This window comes from Conger conger, chromosome 14, assembly GCF_963514075.1.
Source record: "Conger conger chromosome 14, fConCon1.1, whole genome shotgun sequence".
NCBI classification, from domain to species: Eukaryota; Metazoa; Chordata; class Actinopteri; order Anguilliformes; family Congridae; genus Conger; species Conger conger.
The window spans coordinates 18,684,341-18,705,553 of NC_083773.1; the positions used below are offsets into that span (position 1 = coordinate 18,684,341).

Consider the following 21,213-nt stretch of genomic DNA (forward strand, 5'->3'; position numbering starts at 1 on the left):
TATGTATCTTGCGCTATGCGTAGTGGACTACATTTAATAATCTTTATTTTATACTCATTTAACTAGGAAGTGATGCGGGAAAAAAGTTTTTAGTGGTCCGAAAAAAAAGGGGAAAAAAGAGAAGAAGTTTACATTGCAACTACGCAATAATGTTTATATGAAATATAGACCCGGTTTGCAGATCTACATTCAAATCAACGTATTTGATCCTGTATGTGTAGTGTATTCCGATGGTGATGGCTGAGGGTGGAAAATCACAGCGTGCGCTTTTGTAAAGCTGCTTTCTGAATGTCAGTATCGGCCCTTGTCTCCGTCTGTACCATTCAGCCTCTCGCCGTCGGAGATAACTACAGCGGTCGCGCTGTTTCTCAGGCCGACCCTGAATGGGCGAAAAAAAAACGTCCACTCTTAAGCAGCACTCGCCGGAGAAAACGACAGATTAACAGCAAAGCAAACACCAGTGAAAAAGACACGTGAGTGAGGAGAGCTAGAAGAGATGAAAAAAAATTAAAGAAAGAACTAAAGAGGAGAGAGGAGTGAGAGAGGAGAATAAAGAAAAGGGGGAGGAACCAGAAGAAAACAAAAAAAGACACGTGGTGTTCGCGAAACGCAGAGGAAGCAGTTGAGCCTGTAGCGTTTGCTGAGGGAGAAACGAGTTAGTAGACGAGTCAAATCTGAGCAGTTGTCCAACGCTGGGAGGCATACTGTTGTCGTGCTGTAGTTCACCCCGGTGTCTTTGAAGAGCGGAGCCAAAACCCGGTTTGCTGGTGGAGTACGCGTCGATTACGGAGTCTTGATAATCAGGTGAGTTCATAGTCCCTGCAGGACGGGACACGCTGGACTGACAGCGTTTGGCGTTTGTGTCGGGGGCGGCTGACGTCGGTGTGCTGCTGGGGGGGCTACACACCTGACTCGTCAGCGATAGGGCTAATTTATTACCCCCAAAGGATCCCGTTTTCGCCAGGTATTCTCCCCAAGCACCATGATGGCCTGTTATTACGGCATGACTAAGACTGCAATCTATTTTTATGGCTATATGGAGTCTGAAGAAAAACTTATATATTTCAGATTTGTGCTTCTTGTGGTTGCTTTTAGAGATTAGGGTTTGTAGGATGTCTTGGTTTGAAATGACAAATGGTCCAAACTGTGTTCAGTATTAAAACATTGAATTAAGATTTTTATTTTATTTTATTAGTATTCATTGGCAATCTCCTTTAAGGTCATGGTATCCATGGTATTCAGTTATTATAATGTGGCCAGACTTCTCGTAGTTTACTGTTTATTTATGATATATCTGTTTATTTCTGCATTGAATTGCTTCAGCTGAGACCTTTGACATTGTGAACAGCTGACGTAATTCTAGGTGAGGCTTCAAACTCAAGTTCTACCAAGGTCTTTTGATGTCACAATACAGTGTATTTTAGAAGTACTATTATATGCTAAAATACTAAGTGTATTTTAGTAGTTATTGGCACATTGCTATATGAAATTTCAGATTATGTTTTAAATATTGGTTATCTGTAATGCACATATAGATATACACTCACAGAGCACTTTATTAGGTATTTATTAGACTTATTTTTATTAGACTTCTACTTTGTGTTCAGAGATGCTCTTCTGCATACCACTGTTGTAATGTGTGGTTATTTGCGTTACTGTCACCTTACTGTCAGCTTTGACCAGTCTGGCCATTCTCCTCTGATGTCATTAACAAGACATTTCTGTCTGCAGAACTGCTGCTCACTGGATTTTTTCAAGTTTTTTGCACCATTCTTTGAAAACTCGAGAGACTAGTGTGTGTGTGAACATCCCAGGAGATCAGCAGGTTCTGAGATACTCAAACCTCCCTGTCTGCCACCAACAATCATTACACAGTCAAAGTCTCTTAGATCACATTTGTTCCCCATTCTGATGGTTGATGTGAACATTAACTGAAGTTCCTGACTTGTATCTACATGATTGTATGCATTGCACTGCTGATTAGGTAATCGTGTGAATAAGTAGGTGCAATAAAGTAAAAATCTTCCTAATAAAGTGCTCGGTGAGTGTATTTGTATATTGGTGTTATTTGATTAAATCCCTTGATTTAATGAACCTCCTCAGAGCTGGAAAACAATTCAATTTAAAGTAAACTCATATTTTTCAAAAACATTACATGTTTTTGTCATCCAAGACACTTGTATTATATAAAAAAATGTCAAATTCATACACTTTCTTCTAACTCTCAGGAGGATATTTGGCTTGTGAAAAAAAAAAAAACGTGAATAACAATTTGTGATGTGATGTCTTGCTACGTATTGACACAAGCTTTTTAAATGGACAAGGCCCGAGCCTATAATAGGTCCTCTGTCAGTCACGTCCATGCTCAGTGTGCACAGTGTGCTCCATTTACAAACCCCATGGGCTGTGTGCTGCGGCCTGCCCAGCCGGGCACACGGCTTTGTGAATTTATAACTTTAACCTTGTCCTGCGAAGGGCTGTTTTTACGCTGAAAGCTGGAGAATCAATACCCTCACGATGATAAAGGCTGTCTCTCTGCGCCTGTGCAGTGGACAACTCACTATTGACTATAGGGTGGGCCTGTACACTCTCAAAAATACATGTACCAAAAGTGCCTAAGAGTGCAAATGCATGTCGCTGGGGTGGTAGGTGCATAAATTTGTACCCATAGCCAGCTATAACTAATTTGTCCCTTTTTTTGGTTGGGAAACTTGCTCATTTGTACCCAACCCATTGCTGTACTTTCAGGCTATGTTTTGGTAATGTGATCCTTGAAGAACAAAAATGCACCTCCAGTGTTATAGAGTGTATTTTTAGTTGTTTTTAGAAAAGATTATCAGATCAAATCACATGTTTTTGTGTCGTGCATTTTGCAGACAACCCTAGCCTGAACGCAAGCCTAGGGCGATGGTGGCAGGAGAATATATCGCTTTCATGGCCGTTAAATTCACAAAGTGTTACACGTCCGTATTACTAATTGGCAACAAGTGAAATTATTTCTGTGGCAGAGCTCATAAATGTTATTTGTGGTGCTATCACTTTTCTAGAAGCCACCTAAATCTGTGTTTTTATGGTTTTATGGTGTTCAGTTGCAGAGCTGAGCTCACTAAATCCAGTTATCTATTACAACAGTTGCTGACTCTGCATGAAACTACCTGGTTGTGTAAGGGAGGATCCAGAATTCATTGCAGTGCAGAAAACGGCAGTTAGAAGTTAGAAGCAAAACAAAGGTCCTGTATTAGTGACCAAGATTTTCTGAGCACGTGCCCCTTTTGCTCCAATCTCCCGATGTGTCCCTTTCATCAAGCCTCTCATCAGCAGCATCTGACCTGTAATCCATGTTAGTGGTTTAGGTTTTTTTCCCCCTCTAGTATTTACGGAAAATCATTATTAAAGGCGAGTATTGTAAAAGTACGGTGACATTTTTACAGAAGTCTGCACAGCTCTGCGGATCTATCTGCGCGTTGTTGAACTTGATGTTGGGTGTGGTTGAAACTGATTTTGGTTCACTGTGATTTGGTGCTTGTGAATGCTCACGAACAGTGACATCATTACTTCTTTTGTTTATTAATATAAGCTATGGATATGCGGGACATTGAATTGCCCAATAACTTTAAGTCTTCAACTGCCAACAGGAACTCTTTTTGGGGTGGGGCAGGTAGGAGTGCAGGATCTCGGCTCCAGTGCCTGTCTCTGGTCTGGGTTTGGCTGGGGCAGATGGTGACACTCCCTGCTCTGCTGCTCTGAGATATTTTACACTCGGCCCACATACTGCCCTAGCCCGGGACACCTGCCTTCCCTGGGGGCTTAACATTTCCACAATGGCCTCTCCCGGCCCTTTGTCCAGTTCCCTCCCCGTAGAAGGCCAACCTTGCCTCTCGACACGTGGCGGGCGCATACCACACACAAAAAGCTCAGACTTCTCCTCTCCTCTTTCCTCCCCACTGTATATCCTCTATCTTCCATCTCCGACCTTCTCTGCTCTGTCTGTTACGCTCACCTCTATTTTGTCTGCCAGAAACATGCTGTTGGAGAACAAGCTGAGCACAGACAGTTTGTAAACACTGTAATCATTGCTGAGTCTGCCGTTTGTTTGATGGGAAACATGGTAGTGGAGCTGTATGTAATGTAAACCACAACTGATACCAGTGTTACTGTTATTAGTGTAAGTCTAGATATAAGGGCTTCTGCCAGATGTCTGATTTGTGAATGTCAGTTCAGTTTGCAATGAAAGCAAATAGGCCAATCTCAACAAACATTTTAGTAAAATCTTATTTTTTTTACTTTTTTGCTAAATAATACAGTATTAAATATCAACTCATTTAAAGATTTGCCATTGGAATAAGAACATTTCACTTTCAACAAACAGGAACTTAAAATAGGCTAATGTTTTCTACTTGAGAGAAACAATATAAGCTCTTAAGTCTTATTACAAGACTAAAATGCTTGTTAAGACAGAATGTATTTGCAGTGCATTCTGTGGATTGTCCTTACATATCCAATAAATGGTAGCTGGAAGGAAGGGACACCGGGATTCCTGTCAAAACTTAAGGCCTTTATCGACCTGCATTAGTGAATTAGGTCTTTGAAAATTCTATTTAATTAGGGAGTGAGCTGAGAAATCCAGAGCAGATCTGTGCTGCACCTGGAAGGCTTTGTTAAAGGCAAGGTCATTTCATAGGACCAGCGCTATCTCCGACTTTGCTGAATTTTAATCACGATAAAAATCGTAGCTGGGAATTTCGATGATTAGATTGCATTAAGATTGAGTAAATAAGCAGTGAAAAGTCTTCTGGCGGCTGAGTCTGGTTGAAAAACATTTGCCGACTGGGATAAGTGCGCTTTGCGGCAGTTTGGTGAGAGTGGCGATGAACCAGGAGGTTGTAGGCTCTAATCCAGCACTACTCAACTCCATGTCCTGTGGGCTGCAGTGTCTGCAGGTATTAGCTCCTACCGTGTGCTACACCACCTGATTTTACTCATTATTTTACTTGCCTGCTTCCGGTAATAAGCTACTTAGTGAAATCAGGTGGTGTAGCGCATGGTTGAAGCAAATACTTGCAGACACTGTGGCCCGCAGGACACGGTGTTGCGTGACACTGCTCGAACCTCTCCTCTCTTCCTGCTCTAATCTTTTATGAGTCTCTGCATCAGTTAGTTCAGTAAAACTTCCAGTTTTATAAATGGACGAGGTGTTAAATCTGTCGGTTGCTTTGGATGAAGTCAGCAGCCATGGAGATGATGGTGTAATTGTACATAATGCACCGTTGTGCATTTTGTGTTTATCCATAAACCAGGATATGATGACAACGTAAATAAAACAAGTAGGCTTCCATTATATCAGTTGGCAGCAATCCCAGATTAACCTGTTGGCAGTTGCATTACAAGGGTATAAACGTGTTTAAGGAGCTTTGCCTGTTGTTTTATTGCAGGGATAAAGTGCTTGATCTTGCATGCAAACAGGTTACTGCGTGTGGTGGGAGCGGTGTTGTGATGTTATGAAAGCCTTTCCTCAAAGGCGGACATCTCAGGCGCCTTAAGATGACAGACATGGAGGCCCTGCCCTGCGGGGTGTAGTCAGTGACGGATGTTTACCTGTGTGCGTTTGCCTGAGTGAGTCTTGTGACCAGGAGAATGAGGGTTTTGTGCTATCTTGCTATTGTACTCCTTTACCATAAGCCTCATATACAGGATACTAATACAGACATCAGTCTAGTGTAATGGTGACTTGAGATTACAAGAACAGGATTTGTAAAGACTGCAGGTTGATTCCCTAGTAGGATACTGTTGCTGTCCCCTTGTTGTATGAGGTAGTTGCTTTGGGTAAGAGCATCTGCAAAATGCTTTTCATCTCACATACTCTGGGTTTCATAATTTGGGATTGTGCTGGGGCACGTTCAATCAGCAACTGTTTTGCTACAGTTTGCACGTTGAGCAATATGTTTCCTCTCAACGGTGTGCAACATTTTTCAACAGGTTTGAGGTATGTTTGCTCCCGTTTGGTGGCTGTGTCTGAATCATTAATAATGTAGACCTATGCATTAAAGGCTGGAGAACGGCTTCTCAGACCCCATAGGAGCAAACCTGTCAGTCAGTCAGCCCAAGGTTTGCAATAGGATGTCCAACACATGACTGTTTCTGTTAAACTAAACGTTTTGCTATGGTTCGTCGGAGCTGTAAGTGACTCTGTAGGTAACCTGAATTGCTTCAGTAAGCCTATATCTTCAACTGGACAGATGGCTGCTCTGTTAAAAGGTGTATAATTTGCTTTAGATAAGAGCGTTTGCTAAATGCCGGTAATATAATTCAGGGCAGTGTATTCATCCACTTCCCTGATACGGGAGATTTCCCCATTTGGGATTCGAGGCATCCAGCATCCACCAATGAGAAATCACAATACTTTTCAGCACTTCCAGCATCCACCAATGAGAAATCACCATCTGTTTCAGCACATCCAGCATCCACCAATGAGAAATCACAATAGTTGTCAGCACTTCCAGCATCCACCAATGAAAAATCACCATCTGTTTCAGCACTTCCAGCATCCACCAATGAGAAATCATAATAGTTTTCAGCACTTCCAGCATCCACCAGTGAGAAATCGCCATGTGTCTCAGCACTTCCAGGGATCAAGTTCCTCATAATGGCCCATAAAATGACACCTTAATGTATTTTAATATTCAAGATGTACATGTAGTGAATGGCAAACATATAATTTTGATTTTAAATGTGTCAATTATTGCCTATTTCTTTAGGAATAACCTGGAATAGCGCATATTGCTAAATTTATTGTAAAACAGACTTAAAATAACATAGCAATGCATATCTTTGGCCATTTCTCACCTCTTAATGTGGTTCCTGTCCTTGTTGTATGGATGGTCTACCGTATTTCTGTTTGTGTACGGTGTGTTAATGTAACTGACGCTGCGGTGTAGCCGTGTATTAAAGCCGAACCGCGAAAAGCAGAGAAAATCAGGCGGCTCCGTTTCCATATGAGAGAGCTCTCCGTCTCATTAACATGGCCGCTCTCCTGGGGTGATATCCGGCCTTTAGCTTTCTGACGGCAGCCAGAAAGCGCTGCTGAAGCCGCTCTTAGTGACGCTTGATTAAAAATGGAAAAACCACAACGCTGTCACTCTTCAAACGCTGACATTTTAATCTTTATTTCCCTAACCCCCCGCACACGCGCGCACATCACAGCTTCGGACTTAGCTGGCATTTTAATAAGCGCTTAAAGTTTGAGGAAAGCTTAGAGAGCTTTCCGGGGGCTCTCAGAGTTGTTGCGATGGATGATGGACTGGAAAGCGATGAGAAGTAGGCAGGGCGTTTCGCCTGCGTTACGGGATGTGCGGATTGCGTTTGGAGTTCTTCTAATCCTGGCGGAAAAGCTGCTTTTCCACTGCTGTGTGTTCTGTGCATCATCGTGCTTTATGCTACCTGGGACCATGTCTGCGGAAATGAATCAGAAAAAAGTGCCATCCTCCATGTGGCACCATATTTGGGGTATTTCTGCACTTCTTATTCTGAATAACGTCCCATAATATTTTGGGAACCAAATTGTTTGCCTGCAGTGTAGTTCCTGTGAGAAGTTGTTCCCAAACATTTTTGATCAGGACCCTCTTTGGTACTAGGACATTTTCTAAAGCCCTCCTGCTTCTACCCACACACACACACACACACACACAAGCTCATACACATACATATGCGGGCAAACACACATCTGTGCACACACACACGCGCATACACACGCACAGACACTCACTAACACACGCTCACACATGTACACACATACACACACACACACACACATAAACGCGCACACACGTGCACAGACGCATACACGTGCACAGACGCATACACACGCAAAGAAACACACATGCTTACACATATACATACATGCATAGACACGCATACACACACGCTCACACACACATACGCACACATATACGCACATACACATGCATACACACACACACACACACACCTTGCACCATGCCTTTTTTCAGCATCATCCCCACCCCCCCATATTATGTACTCTCTACATTTGCGAGGAGGCAGAGGGAAACCGTGCATTGTGGGTAGGAACAGTTGGGTCAGTGTAGTTGATCAAGGCAAACACCAAACCCCAAGCCAGCACTGGCAGGGAGGGACTCTGTGTGGCCCACTCAGGCTACAGTGGGAACCATCAGAGCAGAGACTGGGGACCGCTGCCCTGCCAAACGGGCCTTCAGGGTGACATACCTAGCCCTGTGGCAATGAGAGAGCCAATTCTGGGCCCTTTAGACCCAGGAGAAATCTCACAGTGAGGGACAGCTTTAGACCCAGGATAAATCTCACAGTGAGGGACAGCTTTAGAGCCAGGAGAAATCTCACACTGAGGGACAGCTTTAGACCCAGGAGAAATCTCACAGTGAGGGACAGCTTTAGACCCAGGAGAAATCTCACAGTGAGGGACAGCTTTAGACCCAGGAGAAATCTCACAGTGAGGGACAGCTTTAGACCCAGGAGAAATCTCAGAGTGAGGGACAGCTTTAGACCCAGGTGAAATCTCACAGTGAGGGACAGCTTTAGACCCAGGAGAAATCTCACAGTGAGGGACCGCTTTAGACCCAGGAGAAATCTCACAGTGAGGGACAGCTTTAGACCCAGGAGAAATCTCACAGTGAGGGACAGCTTTAGACCCAGGAGAAATCTCACACTGAGGGACAGCTTTAGACCGATAACCACCCACTTGAAATGGCCTGAGAATTTCAAATAAGAATGTGTAGGAGTTTTTACGAAACCTCAGAGTTTAGTGGAGATGTTTTCTCACAGTTTTGGCTCATTTCTCTGACTTACAGTGGTGGTTCTATGAGAACATTTGCTTTCCCAAAACCTTTTTTGTTTTGTTTTGGTCAGAGGCTAATGGGCAGGTCTTGGATTCCTACAAAATGGAGAAGGCATCAGTTTCCAGCCCTTCTAGGGTATACAACAGAACACAAAAAAAGCAAAAAACAGACAAAGTTGGAAAAAAGTTTAAAGGTACCTCAGCTGAATGAATCACGCCTTATTGGCCAGGTTTCTTCCCCATTTCTCAGAGACCTGGGCTCAGTCCTGGAGGACCCCCGTCTCCAGCGGTAACGAGGCTGTCCCTGGATGTGCCTGTTTGCGCAGGACGTGGATCCTCCGGCCCGGTAGCGTGCTGTAGCTAGGCTACCGCGAGGCTCGGCGCTACGCTACGCTCATTAGCATGCACTGGCTCCTGTGTGCTCATACCCATCTCTCAGGGGCTTAACGGGCCTAGCGCATCATCGCTGATTTACTGTATCTTTTCTTTTTCTTGGGGAAGGGTGAGAAAAAGGCCTCCTTCAGGGTTTGGACGAGGCCGTGTTCAAGGATAAATCTTCCCCTTTAAGGGCCCTGGCTCAAAGGGACTTCGGCCATGTCCTCAGCTGTCCGTCAGCGTTGGGGTCAGTGTTTGGGTCGGCTTTCTACAACACATTACCGCTGTCATGGCTGTATCTCTTTATCTGTTTCTCTCCCTTACTTTTTAGAAAGCGGCACCTTTATTCCCCCTCCCTCCTCCTCCCGTCCGTGCAGATTGGACACAATCGAGCGCTTGTCTCTCGTTTATCATTGGACCACCCTGGCTGCCTTCACTGCTGGAGGGGTTTTTAATATATTCCCCGCTCGATGAGTCGCCGCTCGCAGGCACACTTATCCGGAGCCTCTTACACAGCTGACGTTTTTCAGATAAAATGGGTTTATACAGCTGGATATTTACAGAAGCGGTCCAGGTTAAATTCCTCACTCAAGGGTAAAGCGGCTGTGTCTCAGCTGGGAGTCTGACCTGCAACCCCGGAGCTGCAGGGCCAGTCCTCTTCAGTGTCATGCTACACGCCCTTCAGTTCCTTACTCTGGACTGTAAGAGTGTTTGCGGGTGTTTTTATGGACTCTTGTATGACTGAACTGCTGTGCATGGATGACCTTCTCTGTGTTAGCTCCTGGATGGTGCACATGGCTGTGACTGAGAGAGAGTTATGTAAGAGCATATGGTGTGTTTTTTCTTCTCTCAGTTTGAGCTCTGTCAGAACCCGTTTGGTGGGGTGCTCTGATATCTCAGTTTAAGGCTCCACCTAATACGGCCTCTGCCTCCGCAATGTGAGCCCAACAGGAACTTCCTCCTCTCTCTGTCAAGTCAGAGCCGATTTGAATCCGTTCTCCTGATTACGCAAATACTCTCGCACAGTTCTCGCAATTCTGCTCTCTCTCACTCACTCTCACGCACTCATTCTTTCTCTCACTCACTCACACACCCATTCTTTCTCTCACTCACTCTCACACACTCATTCTTTCTCTCTCTCACACGCTCATTTTCTCTTTCCCATTCTCTCACACGCACAGAAATGCACACACACACATTCTCTTTCTCTCTTACACACTCACTCACACTCACACTCGCATTCACATTCACACACACTCATTTGTTCTCTCTCTCACTCACACACTCATTTTTTCTCTCACACGCACAGAAATTCGCACACACACATTCTCTTTCTCTCTTACACACACTCACTCACACACACACACACACACACACACACTCGTTCTCTCTGTCTCTTTATGCCACACCCTGCTCCCCAATGCCTCTGAATTCCGATGCTGCAGGAGTGGTGTTAGAGGAAGAGGATGAGAGACTCCCCTGCGATCCACACGCCTCTCCACACCCCCCCCCCCCGACACACACACACACACACACACACACACCCATACCCCACAGCTGCTCCTCCTGCAGGCCCGGCCAATGGCAGCCGCTCTGAGCTGGGAGCACAGGAAAAGCCAGTTGTGCTGATCAGGGAAGGACGCTGTACCAGTGTGTCCATTTTAGACCCTGTTATGTAATGCAATTCTGGGGCCCCAACGTGTGCAGCGTTTCTTCTGTTTGTGCCCTGTTCTTAAATTCACGAACATATTGAACTGTTTTGTGAACATGCTGCTGCTTACGGTTGAAAGGGCAGTGTAGATATTGAAATCGTAACTTGGGTATACTGTATACACTCAGTGAGCACTTTATTAGACTTATTTTTTTGATTTATGCTGCTGTAGCCTTTGCACCTAGAACATGATGTGTTGTGTGTTCATAGATGCTCTTCTGCATACCATAGGTATGAACACACATAGATGCCATAGATGGTTATTTGCATTACTGTCAGCTTCCTGTCAGCTTTGAACAGTCTGGCCCTTCTCTTCTGGCCTCTCTCATTAACAAGGCATTTTTGCCTGCAGAACTGCTGCTCACTGTATGTTTTTTGTTTTTCTGCCACCAAAAATCATTCCATGCTCAAAGTCTTAGATCACTTTTCTTCCTCATTCTGACATTTGGTCTGAAAAACAGTTGAACCTCCTGACCATGTCTGCATGCTTTTATGCATTTAGTTGCTGCCACATGATTGGCTAATTAAATATTTGCATTAGCAAGATGGTCTACCTAATAAAGTGGTCACTGAGTGTGTATATATTGTATAGTAAGCACAAGTGAACAAAAATGGAGGAAGTGTAAGAATTAATTATATTTATTTTTATTTCATGTCTTTAAGGTTGCCGTTCAGCACCCTCCTGCGTGATGTTGTAAACCATTGTCAAGGCTGTCGACCTGTAGAAGAAATCTGGGCATTTAAAACGTATGAGAAGGTAAGTGTTTTTATCTAAAAACTTCACCATGAACAGGTCTCAGCCAGGATTGGTGCTCTGGTGAAAAGGGACAGTCTGTATTTGTTTGTCTTCTGCGAATGTCAACATGTTCAATGTCATCCATGTCAAGGTCGGGCATTGTGATTGAACAGGGGGCTTTCAGGTTAATGATTGCTCAAGCCAGGCACAGGGGCGGCTTCTGTCGTAGGCTGTTTGTGTGTGTGTGTGTGTGTGTGTGTGTGTGTGGAGAGAAAGAGAGAGAAAGATTGTGTGTATGTGTGTATGTGTGCAATAGAGTGAATGTGTGTGTGTGCAAGAGAGGGAGAGTATGTGTGTGTGTCTGTGTGCGCGCATGTGTGTGTGTGAGAAAGAGAGAGAGTGTGTGTATGTGTGCAGTAGAGTGTGTGTATATGCAAGAGAAAGAGACAGGGAGAGAGAGAGAGAGTGTGTGTGTATGTATGTGTGCATGAAACAGAGAGAGTGCGGGAGTCGTGTCCACTGAGTTGAGGAAGGTCATGTTGTTGAGTGTGGTAGTGGTGTCCACTGAGTTGAGGAAGGTCATGTTGTTGAGTGTGGTAGTGGTGTCCACTGAGTTGAGGCAGGTCATGTTGTTGAGTGTGGTAGTGGTGTCCACTGAGTTGAGGAAGGTCATGTTGTTGAGTGTGGAGGTGGTGTCCACAGAGTTGAGGAAGGTCATGTTGTTGAGTGTTAGAGTGGCGTCCACTGAGTTGAAGAAGGTCATGTTGTATAGTGTGGGGGTGGTGTCCAGTCCAGTCCAGTGTGCCCTGGCCTTTGTGGGGCTCACTGAGTGGTGCCCGTGGCAGACCAGCAGTGCCAGCCCAACACAACGGGCCGGCTTTGTGCCGCGTTTGAGGAGAGAAAGCTCTCTGTGCCCGGGCTGGAGCGCGTCTGGCGGCTCAGGTTCTGCGGGGGAGGTCACGCATCCGCTAACACACCTTTCTTTCTGAGAGGAGCTCCGCAACAATACACCTCTTATTACAACTCTTTGCGTGTGTAGGAGTGTGCGCATTGTTAAATGTGTTTCTGCCCGTGTGGGGACAGATGTGCAGGACGAGGGGGTTTGAGCAGCAGCTGGATACAGATGGGCTGGGGGAGCAGATGGAGGGCTGATGAAGCTTTAAACTCTTAACAGCCTGTTCATCCTGGAGTCCTGCAGCTCTGATGCTCCTTAGCAACAGGGAGTGTGCCCTGATTTATGTACAACTTTACTGCATATAACATGCAGTATATTCATATGCAGGTATACATTTTCAAAACCATCTTACTAGTTTTTAAGTAATTTTTCATTTGTATAATATATATACTGTGTGTATATATATATATATATATATATATATATATGCACATTATACATAAATACAAACACACACAAACGTGCGGGCCCAAATTCTGTATATGCTGTAGATACACGTCCGTGCACATACTACGCACTCAATACATGTGTATAATCTGTATATACTGTACATTAGGCATTGCCTTAGATCTATAGTTTTTGAATTGCCTCTGTTTAGTGTATCAACACTGCAGATAGGGATGTCTCTACTGCTGGTATCATCCACCCATTCTGCACTCTGAACATCAGTAGGCTGTGATATTTTTTATTTAAATTATTTTTAGGTTTTTTCCCTCCAAACAAATCTCTGTTCTGTGTGTATTTGAAGACTGCATGTCTTACGGACACCACAGACTCCACAGACTAATTACTGCATAGCAGGGAGTCTCTGTTATTGCACTTTGGGTTAATAGCAACCTTCCCTTCAGCACAGATATTTATTGTTATGGTAATTCTGTTGTTAGAGTAGTGAAAAGGCCCCTCCTATTCTAATTATAGACATCTTTTTTTTACCCAATTCTAAGCTATTGAAATTGGCCATTGATAACCGTCATTAAGCAAATTAGTAGAATATCTGCTTAATGGTACTGTGGCCTTTTTTTTCTTTTTTTTCAGGAACACCAGACTCAATTGTGAACTGCAATAATTATGCTATACCAATAGTATTAACCTTGTGTTTGGAGAGGGTGGTATGTGTGGTGTAATGTTTCACTTAAAACAGAGGGCTACATACTAGGTAATGTCGATGTGCTTTGGACAGAGAGATAAGTATGTTTTAGCCCTGCACTTTACAGAGGGCTAAATGAGACAGATGTATTTTGTAGAGAGTGATGCATACCAAGTAGAGTGGCACAGCGAGATTTATAGGAGATAGATGTGCTGTGTAGAGTGGCACAGAGAGATTGATTGGAGGTAGATGTCCTGTGTAGAGTAACACAGAGAGATTGATTGGAGGTAGATGTCCTGTGTAGAGTAACACAGAGAGATTGATTGGAGGTAGATGTCCAGTGTACACTGGCACAGAGAGATTGATTGGAGGTAGATGTCCTGTGTAGAGTAACACAGAGAGATTGATTGGAGGTAGATGTCCTGTGTAGACTTGCACAGAGAGATTGATTGGAGGTAGATGTCCAGTGTAGAGTGGCACAGAGAGATTGATTGGAGGTAGATGTCCTGTGTGGAGTGGGATAGAGATTGATAGGAGGTAGATGTCCTGTGTGGAGTGGGATAGAGATTCATAGGAGATAGATGTCCAGTGTAGAGTAACACAGAGAGATTGATTGGAGGTAGATGTCCTGTGTGTAGTGGCACAGAGAGATTGATAGGAGATAGATGTGCTGCGTAGAGTAACACAGAGAGATTGATTGGAGGTAGATGTCCTGTGTAGACTGGCACAGAGAGATTGATTGGAGGTAGATGTCCAGTGTAGAGTGGCACAGAGAGATTGATATGAGATAGATGTGCTGTGTAGAGTAACACAGAGAGATTGATTGGAGGTAGATGTCCTGTGTGGAGTGACACAGAGAGATTGATATGAGATAGATGTGCTGTGTAGAGTAACACAGAGAGATTGATTGGAGGTAGATGTCCTGTGTGGAGTGGCACAGAGAGATTGATAGGAGATAGATGTGCTGTGTAGACTGGCACAGAGAGATTGATAGGCGGTAGATGTGTTTTTAGAGAGGAATAAACCTGCACTGTAGTTACACCATCCCTTCACTAGAGTGCAGGGCCCACCTGTCGACTCAAACAGTGACACGCCCAGGTTAGCTACCTCCGGGGCAGAACTTACCAAACCGGTAAAAAGGCGGTGAGAGACATTCTTCCGGTAGAGTGCCTGGTGCCCTCACCTGACACTACACAGTGGTGTGTTTGCATGTGTGGCCTGACAACACTTAACCTTTCACCTTTCCCCAATGCCACTCCAATCGCCGTGGCACCAGAAAATAAATCTTTGTATTCTCTGGTGGTTACCTCACAGGGAGCCATGATTAAAGAGAAAAGAGAGCTCTGTTAAAGAACAGTCTCACAATTATGTGCAGGCTGAGGACATTATGGGTCATTTATTGCAGAATTTTTTTTTTAGGCTCTGAAAAATATACTGTATACACAGGCTTGAGTACAACATGTCCCCGTTCCACTGATTTGTGTCTGTGTCTGTGTTTTATCCTACATTTGAGTTAATCTACAATCAGTATCAAAGTTCATGCCCACAACAACAATAAAGTTGCAATGTACTGTAGTTTCCAGTAAGTAAGCCAAATACCTGTAGTATGCAGTGGAAATGCAGCTGTAGGCATACTGCATATATTAGAAAGTGTGTTCAAAGAAATGCACAGATTGATTACTACAGTAAGTTCTTAGTTCTTGTATTTAGTTATAAATATTTACTTGTAATATGGGAAAATCATTCTCATGCATGTCAAAGCCATACCCCGAGGGTTCCTATGGGGGAACCCTTTCCAAAAACTGCTCTGATGACTGAATAGTTGCTTTTTGAGAAAATGTTTAATCAATTTTTAGCCCCTTAGTAAATTGAGTTCGGTAAGGTAATTGCTTACAGCTCTCATGCTGTTTAGAGTATAGCTGTGATTATTTCTACAGTCTTTCTTTAGAGCAGTAAGAAATAGTACAGTTACTGAAATTAAAAGCTCAAAGACAAACGTGACATTTTGTTGCTTCTGAGCTAATGAGTTCTCCGTCTACTTGGACTCATGTGGATTTGTATTTGTATTTGAATTTCTTCAAATTCCATTTTAATTTTGTGTGTGCATGTGTGTGTGTGCATATGTGTGCACATGAATACCTGAGTATTGAGAATGAGTAATGAGAAATTAATGATTTCTTGTATGAATTGTATTGGTGCTGTTTATGTTCCAATATGGACACAGCGAATGCAAGTTTTCCCAGCTGTCTGAAAGGACTTTCATCACCTCGTGTTGACTTTGGACAGCAGTTGTTGTTTGTTTTGTCTTTTGGCCATGTGTGTGTATGTATGCATCACACTCAGCCGCTTCTTCATTGTGTAAGAACAGCATTTCCATCTAGGTGTGTGTGTGTGTGTGTGTGTGTGTGTGTGCACTATGGAATGGAATTGAATTGAATTGCAGTCTGTCTTGAGTGGAACTGCGCAGCAGTGTCTACAGACTCCTTTCAGAAGAGCTGCTGATAACCATAAGAGCCTGTTAGTGTCTCCTGATAACCGTCCAAGCCTGTTAGTGTCTCCAAGCCTGCTCCCCTGACTGTCTTAACAAGCATTTTTAATCTTGTAATACGACTTAGATCTCTTTTTTCTCTTAAGTAGAAAACTTTTTTTTTGTAATTTAGCAAAAAGTAATATAAATAAGACTTTTTGTCTAAATATAAGACTAAGATAGCATAAGACTAAATATAAGACCCTGATAACTGATCAGCAGTTCCTCAAACTTGCCCTTTGACCTCATTGAATCTGTTTTTTTTTTTTCAAATCTTTAAGTCCTTCTTTCCTCAGACCTGTAATGAGAACCTGACTCATGGATGGAGAACTAGAGAGATGGAAAGAGAGAGAGAGGCATTGTGTGACAGAGAGAGAGAGAGAGAGAAAGAGAGAGAGAGAGAGAGAGAGAATGATTGCTATAAGACCACTTGAGGTTTCAGGTTTCCCTCCTATGCCCCTGGGCTTTCGATTTGATTCTCCTGCTCGCTACCCCTCTCCCGCTCTCTCTCTCTCCTCCTCCCTCACTCTCGCTCTCCCTTTCTCCCACTCAGCGCTGTCTGAGATAGAGAGCGGTAGACTTCAGGGACAGAGAAGAAAGCTCAGACTCTTGAGGACTAGCCTGAAAGGAAGACGGAAACCTGGGATGGTATGTGTGCATGTGTATTTGTTTTCCCAACTCATTTGCCTTAGACAGGAAAATTGCGGAAGAAACCCTCAGGTTTCCGATTCCCTTTGTGATCTGGGAGATTCTCGGAGGACTGACTCTGCTTCTCATCTTTCTCTGATACGATAGAGGAGTTATAGGTGAGCTGCAGTGGAATAATGGGTGTAATCTCACCCCAGAGACGGTGAGACAGAGAAACAGATCACAGAGGCAGATAGAGCTCCCACACACATGCGTATGGGATCGTGTACGTGTGTATGAGTGTGTGCTTTTGAAAAATCTGATTCTAATTTCCAAAGCCTGGAAAGATATGTGGGGCTTTTAAAAAAAAATATGACTGAACTCCTGTATTGTCAGGTGGTGAAAGGAATGGGAGGTGTCTCTACGTGCAGGTCACCCTGGTGCTCTTCCTGTGGCTGTCCCGCTTTGATTCTCTTCTGGATGAAATTCTCACTCTGTTAGTGGGTCCTTGTCAGTTAATTTTAAATCAATGTACAGGATTTCAACAGCAGACTCTTGTCTCCTATCTCATCTCCTTTAGCCCTCTATGATGTGAGGTCACACATATGTGAATAGAATGTTCTAAACTGAACATTCTAATACTGATGTAACAATCACTACTGGTAATGATTCTTAATTGAACATTCTAATGCTAAAGTAAAAATCACTACTGGTAATGATTCTTAATTGAACATTCTAATGCTCACTACTGGTAATGTATTGCAATGGGAGTTCTAGAACACTGACTTAGAATTTTGAAAAACGGATTCCAGAAATAAACCCGCTCTTCAAAGGGTTAAACTCAAGCTGTTGCTGGATGAATGCCCAGGATATCGGCCACTTACTTCCATGTGGCTGAACATGTTTTTTCTATTTTTCTTGGTCTTTTGCTTGAGTGATGCAGGATTGTGCATATGAGTTTGATTGCCTGCATCTGCCTGTCTGTGCACTCAATGCTATTTCAATACTACTGTAGCAGTTTCATGATTGTATTTATTTACAGTATGAATTTTGATAAAACCCTGTACATGTTAGGGACAATAACAGCCAGTTGCTTCCATATACCTGGGAAAACTATCCTCTAAATGTCTAAATGTTATTATCATTTGAAAAATAAAAATAAGCATAAGATTGCACACACTGATTCACATTTGATTCCTCTTGAGATATTTAGTAAACTTTTGTATGAATATCCACAGGTATATATAGAACACCTACATTTCCTTGGAGTGGAGTTTAACCTGCATACACACCGCCCTTCAGGACCGGGGGTTACCCATCCCTGACTTATTTGATCCTAACACCCTCCTCCATTTTATCTGACACACTGATCGGGTTGGAATTGAAGCACTGTGACTGTGGGGCATGTCTGCAGCACTGGGGCTGGAGTAGAGAGAGGCAGGACACCGGGGTGAAGGTTTTGTGGCAGTGCTTTTGGAAAGGAAATCCCAAACTAGATTAATTGGGTAGTTTATTATGTATTAGGGTCACGGCTATGTATTTAATGTGTTTTGTTTTTAGCACCATCCTGTGCAAGCGCAAGACACTGTTGTGCGTGAAAATCCAGGAGATCAGCAGTTTCTGAGATACTCAAACCAACAATCATGCCACAGTCGAAATAACTGAGATCAGTTTTTTTCCCCATTTCGATGGTTCATGTGAACATTAACTGAAGCTCCAGACTCGACTCGTATCTGCATGATTTTATGTATTGCACTGCTGCCACACGATTGGCTGATTAGATAATTGCATGAATTAGTAGGTGTACAGGTGTTCGTAATAAAGCGCTTAGTGAGTGCATGTTTGACATAATTTTGATCTTCATATTTGTTTTCATTTGGCCTGACCGTTATCGTGTGTGATGAAGGATCTTTTTGGATATGTGCAGTAGTTTCCAACAGCCTGCTGACTTTACGCTGGCAGGTATAGGACGATTGGGCATATGCAACTCGAGACAGCTGCACTCAAGGAAATGAGTTCTGGCACCATGTGAAAACTGATCTTTATGTTTATAATTGTGAATAAAGGCTATAAACGTAATGTGGCCATATGTTCACCCTCTGGAAACATAACATCAGGATATGATACGCTCTGGAGTTACCTGAGGTGCCTTTTCTTTCTTTAGACCATGACCCCTGAATGCCTCCACCCCTGAGTACCTGCCAGTGTAGAGTCATCAGAAACGTATGAATGTAAATAAATATCCTTAAATATCCTTCCATTACGCATAAACGACTGCAGAAAAACTGGCACTAAAAATGTTATAATATCAAAATAAAAACCCAGAAAGTAAACTCTCCTCTGCGATGGTCAGGGGAGTACAGACTCTCTCCGTTCGGGGCCGTTCTCAGACCTCACGTGGTGCACGGCCTTCTGAAGTCACCCTGGATGACCCTGTGGGGCCCGTTTAGGTGGGCCCCGGCCCCTCCAGCCGGACCACACCCGCTCCCACACCGCCTGGGTGGTGGTTTGGGTGGATTTCGCTGCGTTAGGGGGGAAGGGTCCAGTGTTTATAACCACTATGCTGCAGGTGTGCATTCCAGTGGGCCTTTCACGTGCCTTAATTGAGCAAGGCTCCCTAACCATCTCTTCAGTAGACACACTGATAATGGACCCAATTCACAGATGCTGACTAAGCCTAGTCCTGCACTAAATTCTATTTTGAATGTAGATTCTCCATACTCAATAAAACTCAATTTAGTCCTAGACTAAGATTAATCTGTGAATCTGGCAGAAAAAGGATGTAAGCTCTGGTGTGTACGTGAAGTCTCCTGGGTGAGATTATAACATAATGCGATGCTGTGCTCTGACTGTCTCTGGGATGAATCCTGTCTCTGTGGAGACTGGGGGGTGTGGGCGGGGGTGGGTTTCTGGCGTCGGGTGAAAAGTTAACTGGGCAGCAGGACAGGCAGGAGCTGGCACTGTCCCGCAGGTCTGCAGAGGTGAACAAAACCCCAGCACCGAACAATACCCCGCTTGTCCCTAATGAAAGGACACTTTTTACGCCTGTCTGCGTGAGTGCGTGTATGTGTGTTTGTGTGTGAGTGTGAGTGTGAGTGTGTGTGTGTGTGTGACTGTGTGTGTACATTAGTGTGTGTGCGTGTGAGTGTGTGTGTGTGTGTGTGTGTGTGTGTGTGTGAGTGTGTGTGTGTGTGCATTAGTGTATGTGTGTGTGAGTGTGAGTGTGAGTGTGTGTGTGTGACTGTGTGTGTGTGTGTGTGTGTGTGTGTCTGTGTGACTGTGTGGTTGTGTGTGTGTGTGTGCATTAGTGTATGTGCGTGTGAGTGTGAGTGTGTGTGTGTGACTGTGTGGTTGTGTGTGTGTGTGTGTGTATGTGTCTGTGTGACTGTGTGGTTGTGTGTGTGTGTGTGCATTAGTGTATGTGCGTGTGAGTGTGAGTGTGTGTGTGTGACTGTGTGGTTGTGTGTGTGTGTGTGTGTGTGTGAGTGTGTGTCCACCACAGGGTACCGCTGCCCAAAATGCACCCTCCCGTGAAAGAATAATTCATATTTCAGCTTTCTTATGATAAGCATTCAAGACTTTATGAATGCCTGGTCTCTTTTTTAATGGGGTGTTTTCAGTGAGAGAATGGCAGTCTGCTCCAAGAAAAGCCCCTGCATTCCCTTATCTTTAAAAAAAGGTCTTGGCACCATTTCACCCCAAAGTCCTTGCCAGTCATTCTGTGATGTAAACAGAGCTAGCAAGGCACTTTTCATTTGTGGTGCAACAGACTATAAACCAAGCTGTTTGATTGGCTCTTTGGTAATTGCTGTGTTTGTGCTTAAGACGGTTAAAACTGAAGACATGCTCTCGATGAAAGGCAAAGCAAACGGCAGAAAAAATAGTTGCATGTCCTGTCCTTGGGGGAAAAAAAAGATGCCCGCCTGAGATGTCGTGGAGCGGGACTTTTATTTACGGCTGCCTGAAGCTCCAGAACCCTGCAGCACCACCTGTTTATTGCCCGGACCAATCAAAGCTCCACCTCGCCCTCTGCAAATTACAGCCTGCAGCGGTAAGGTTGGCCCTAATGAGAGACTCCCAATCAGTGGGCTGGTCAGTGCTGTGTGCTCGTCTGGGACCAGACCTCTAATGACAGTGAGGTAGTCAGGTAGGCTCAGACCAGAGGGTGTCCCCAGGCCTTGGGGAGACGGGGAGGGGAGGGGGGTAAATTGGGCTCTTTGATACTGCTCCCTCCGGAGACAACAGGAGCTGAAAGATGGCATATTTACGTGCCGAGATCTCCGTCTCTGTCATTATTTCCCAAACAGGGTTTGTCAGAAGTGTGTATTCTGGCTGTGGAAGGCTCTTCCTGGCTGTTCTGTGGATGAA

The 21,213-nt window shown here is 44.1% G+C and overlaps 1 protein-coding gene across 4 annotated transcripts in view; it reads left to right on the forward strand.

Moving 5' to 3' along the window:
- Nucleotides 1-614: 614 nt before the first annotated feature.
- plekha6 (pleckstrin homology domain containing, family A member 6) overlaps nucleotides 615-21,213 on the forward strand; it is a 96,269-nt gene continuing 75,670 nt past the window's right edge. For 2 of the 4 annotated variants that reach the window (XM_061219728.1, XM_061219727.1), the window contains exons 1-3: nucleotides 615-804; nucleotides 11,577-11,670; nucleotides 16,772-16,866. Coding sequence is in view for 1 of the 4 variants with exons in the window: in XM_061219726.1 (XP_061075710.1) it covers nucleotides 11,663-11,670 (8 nt within the window). In the remaining 3 variants the exon portion in view is untranslated. The remainder of the gene's footprint in view (nucleotides 805-11,576; nucleotides 11,671-16,771; nucleotides 16,867-21,213) is intronic. The other 2 variants (XM_061219729.1, XM_061219726.1) reach the window with 1 other exon arrangement.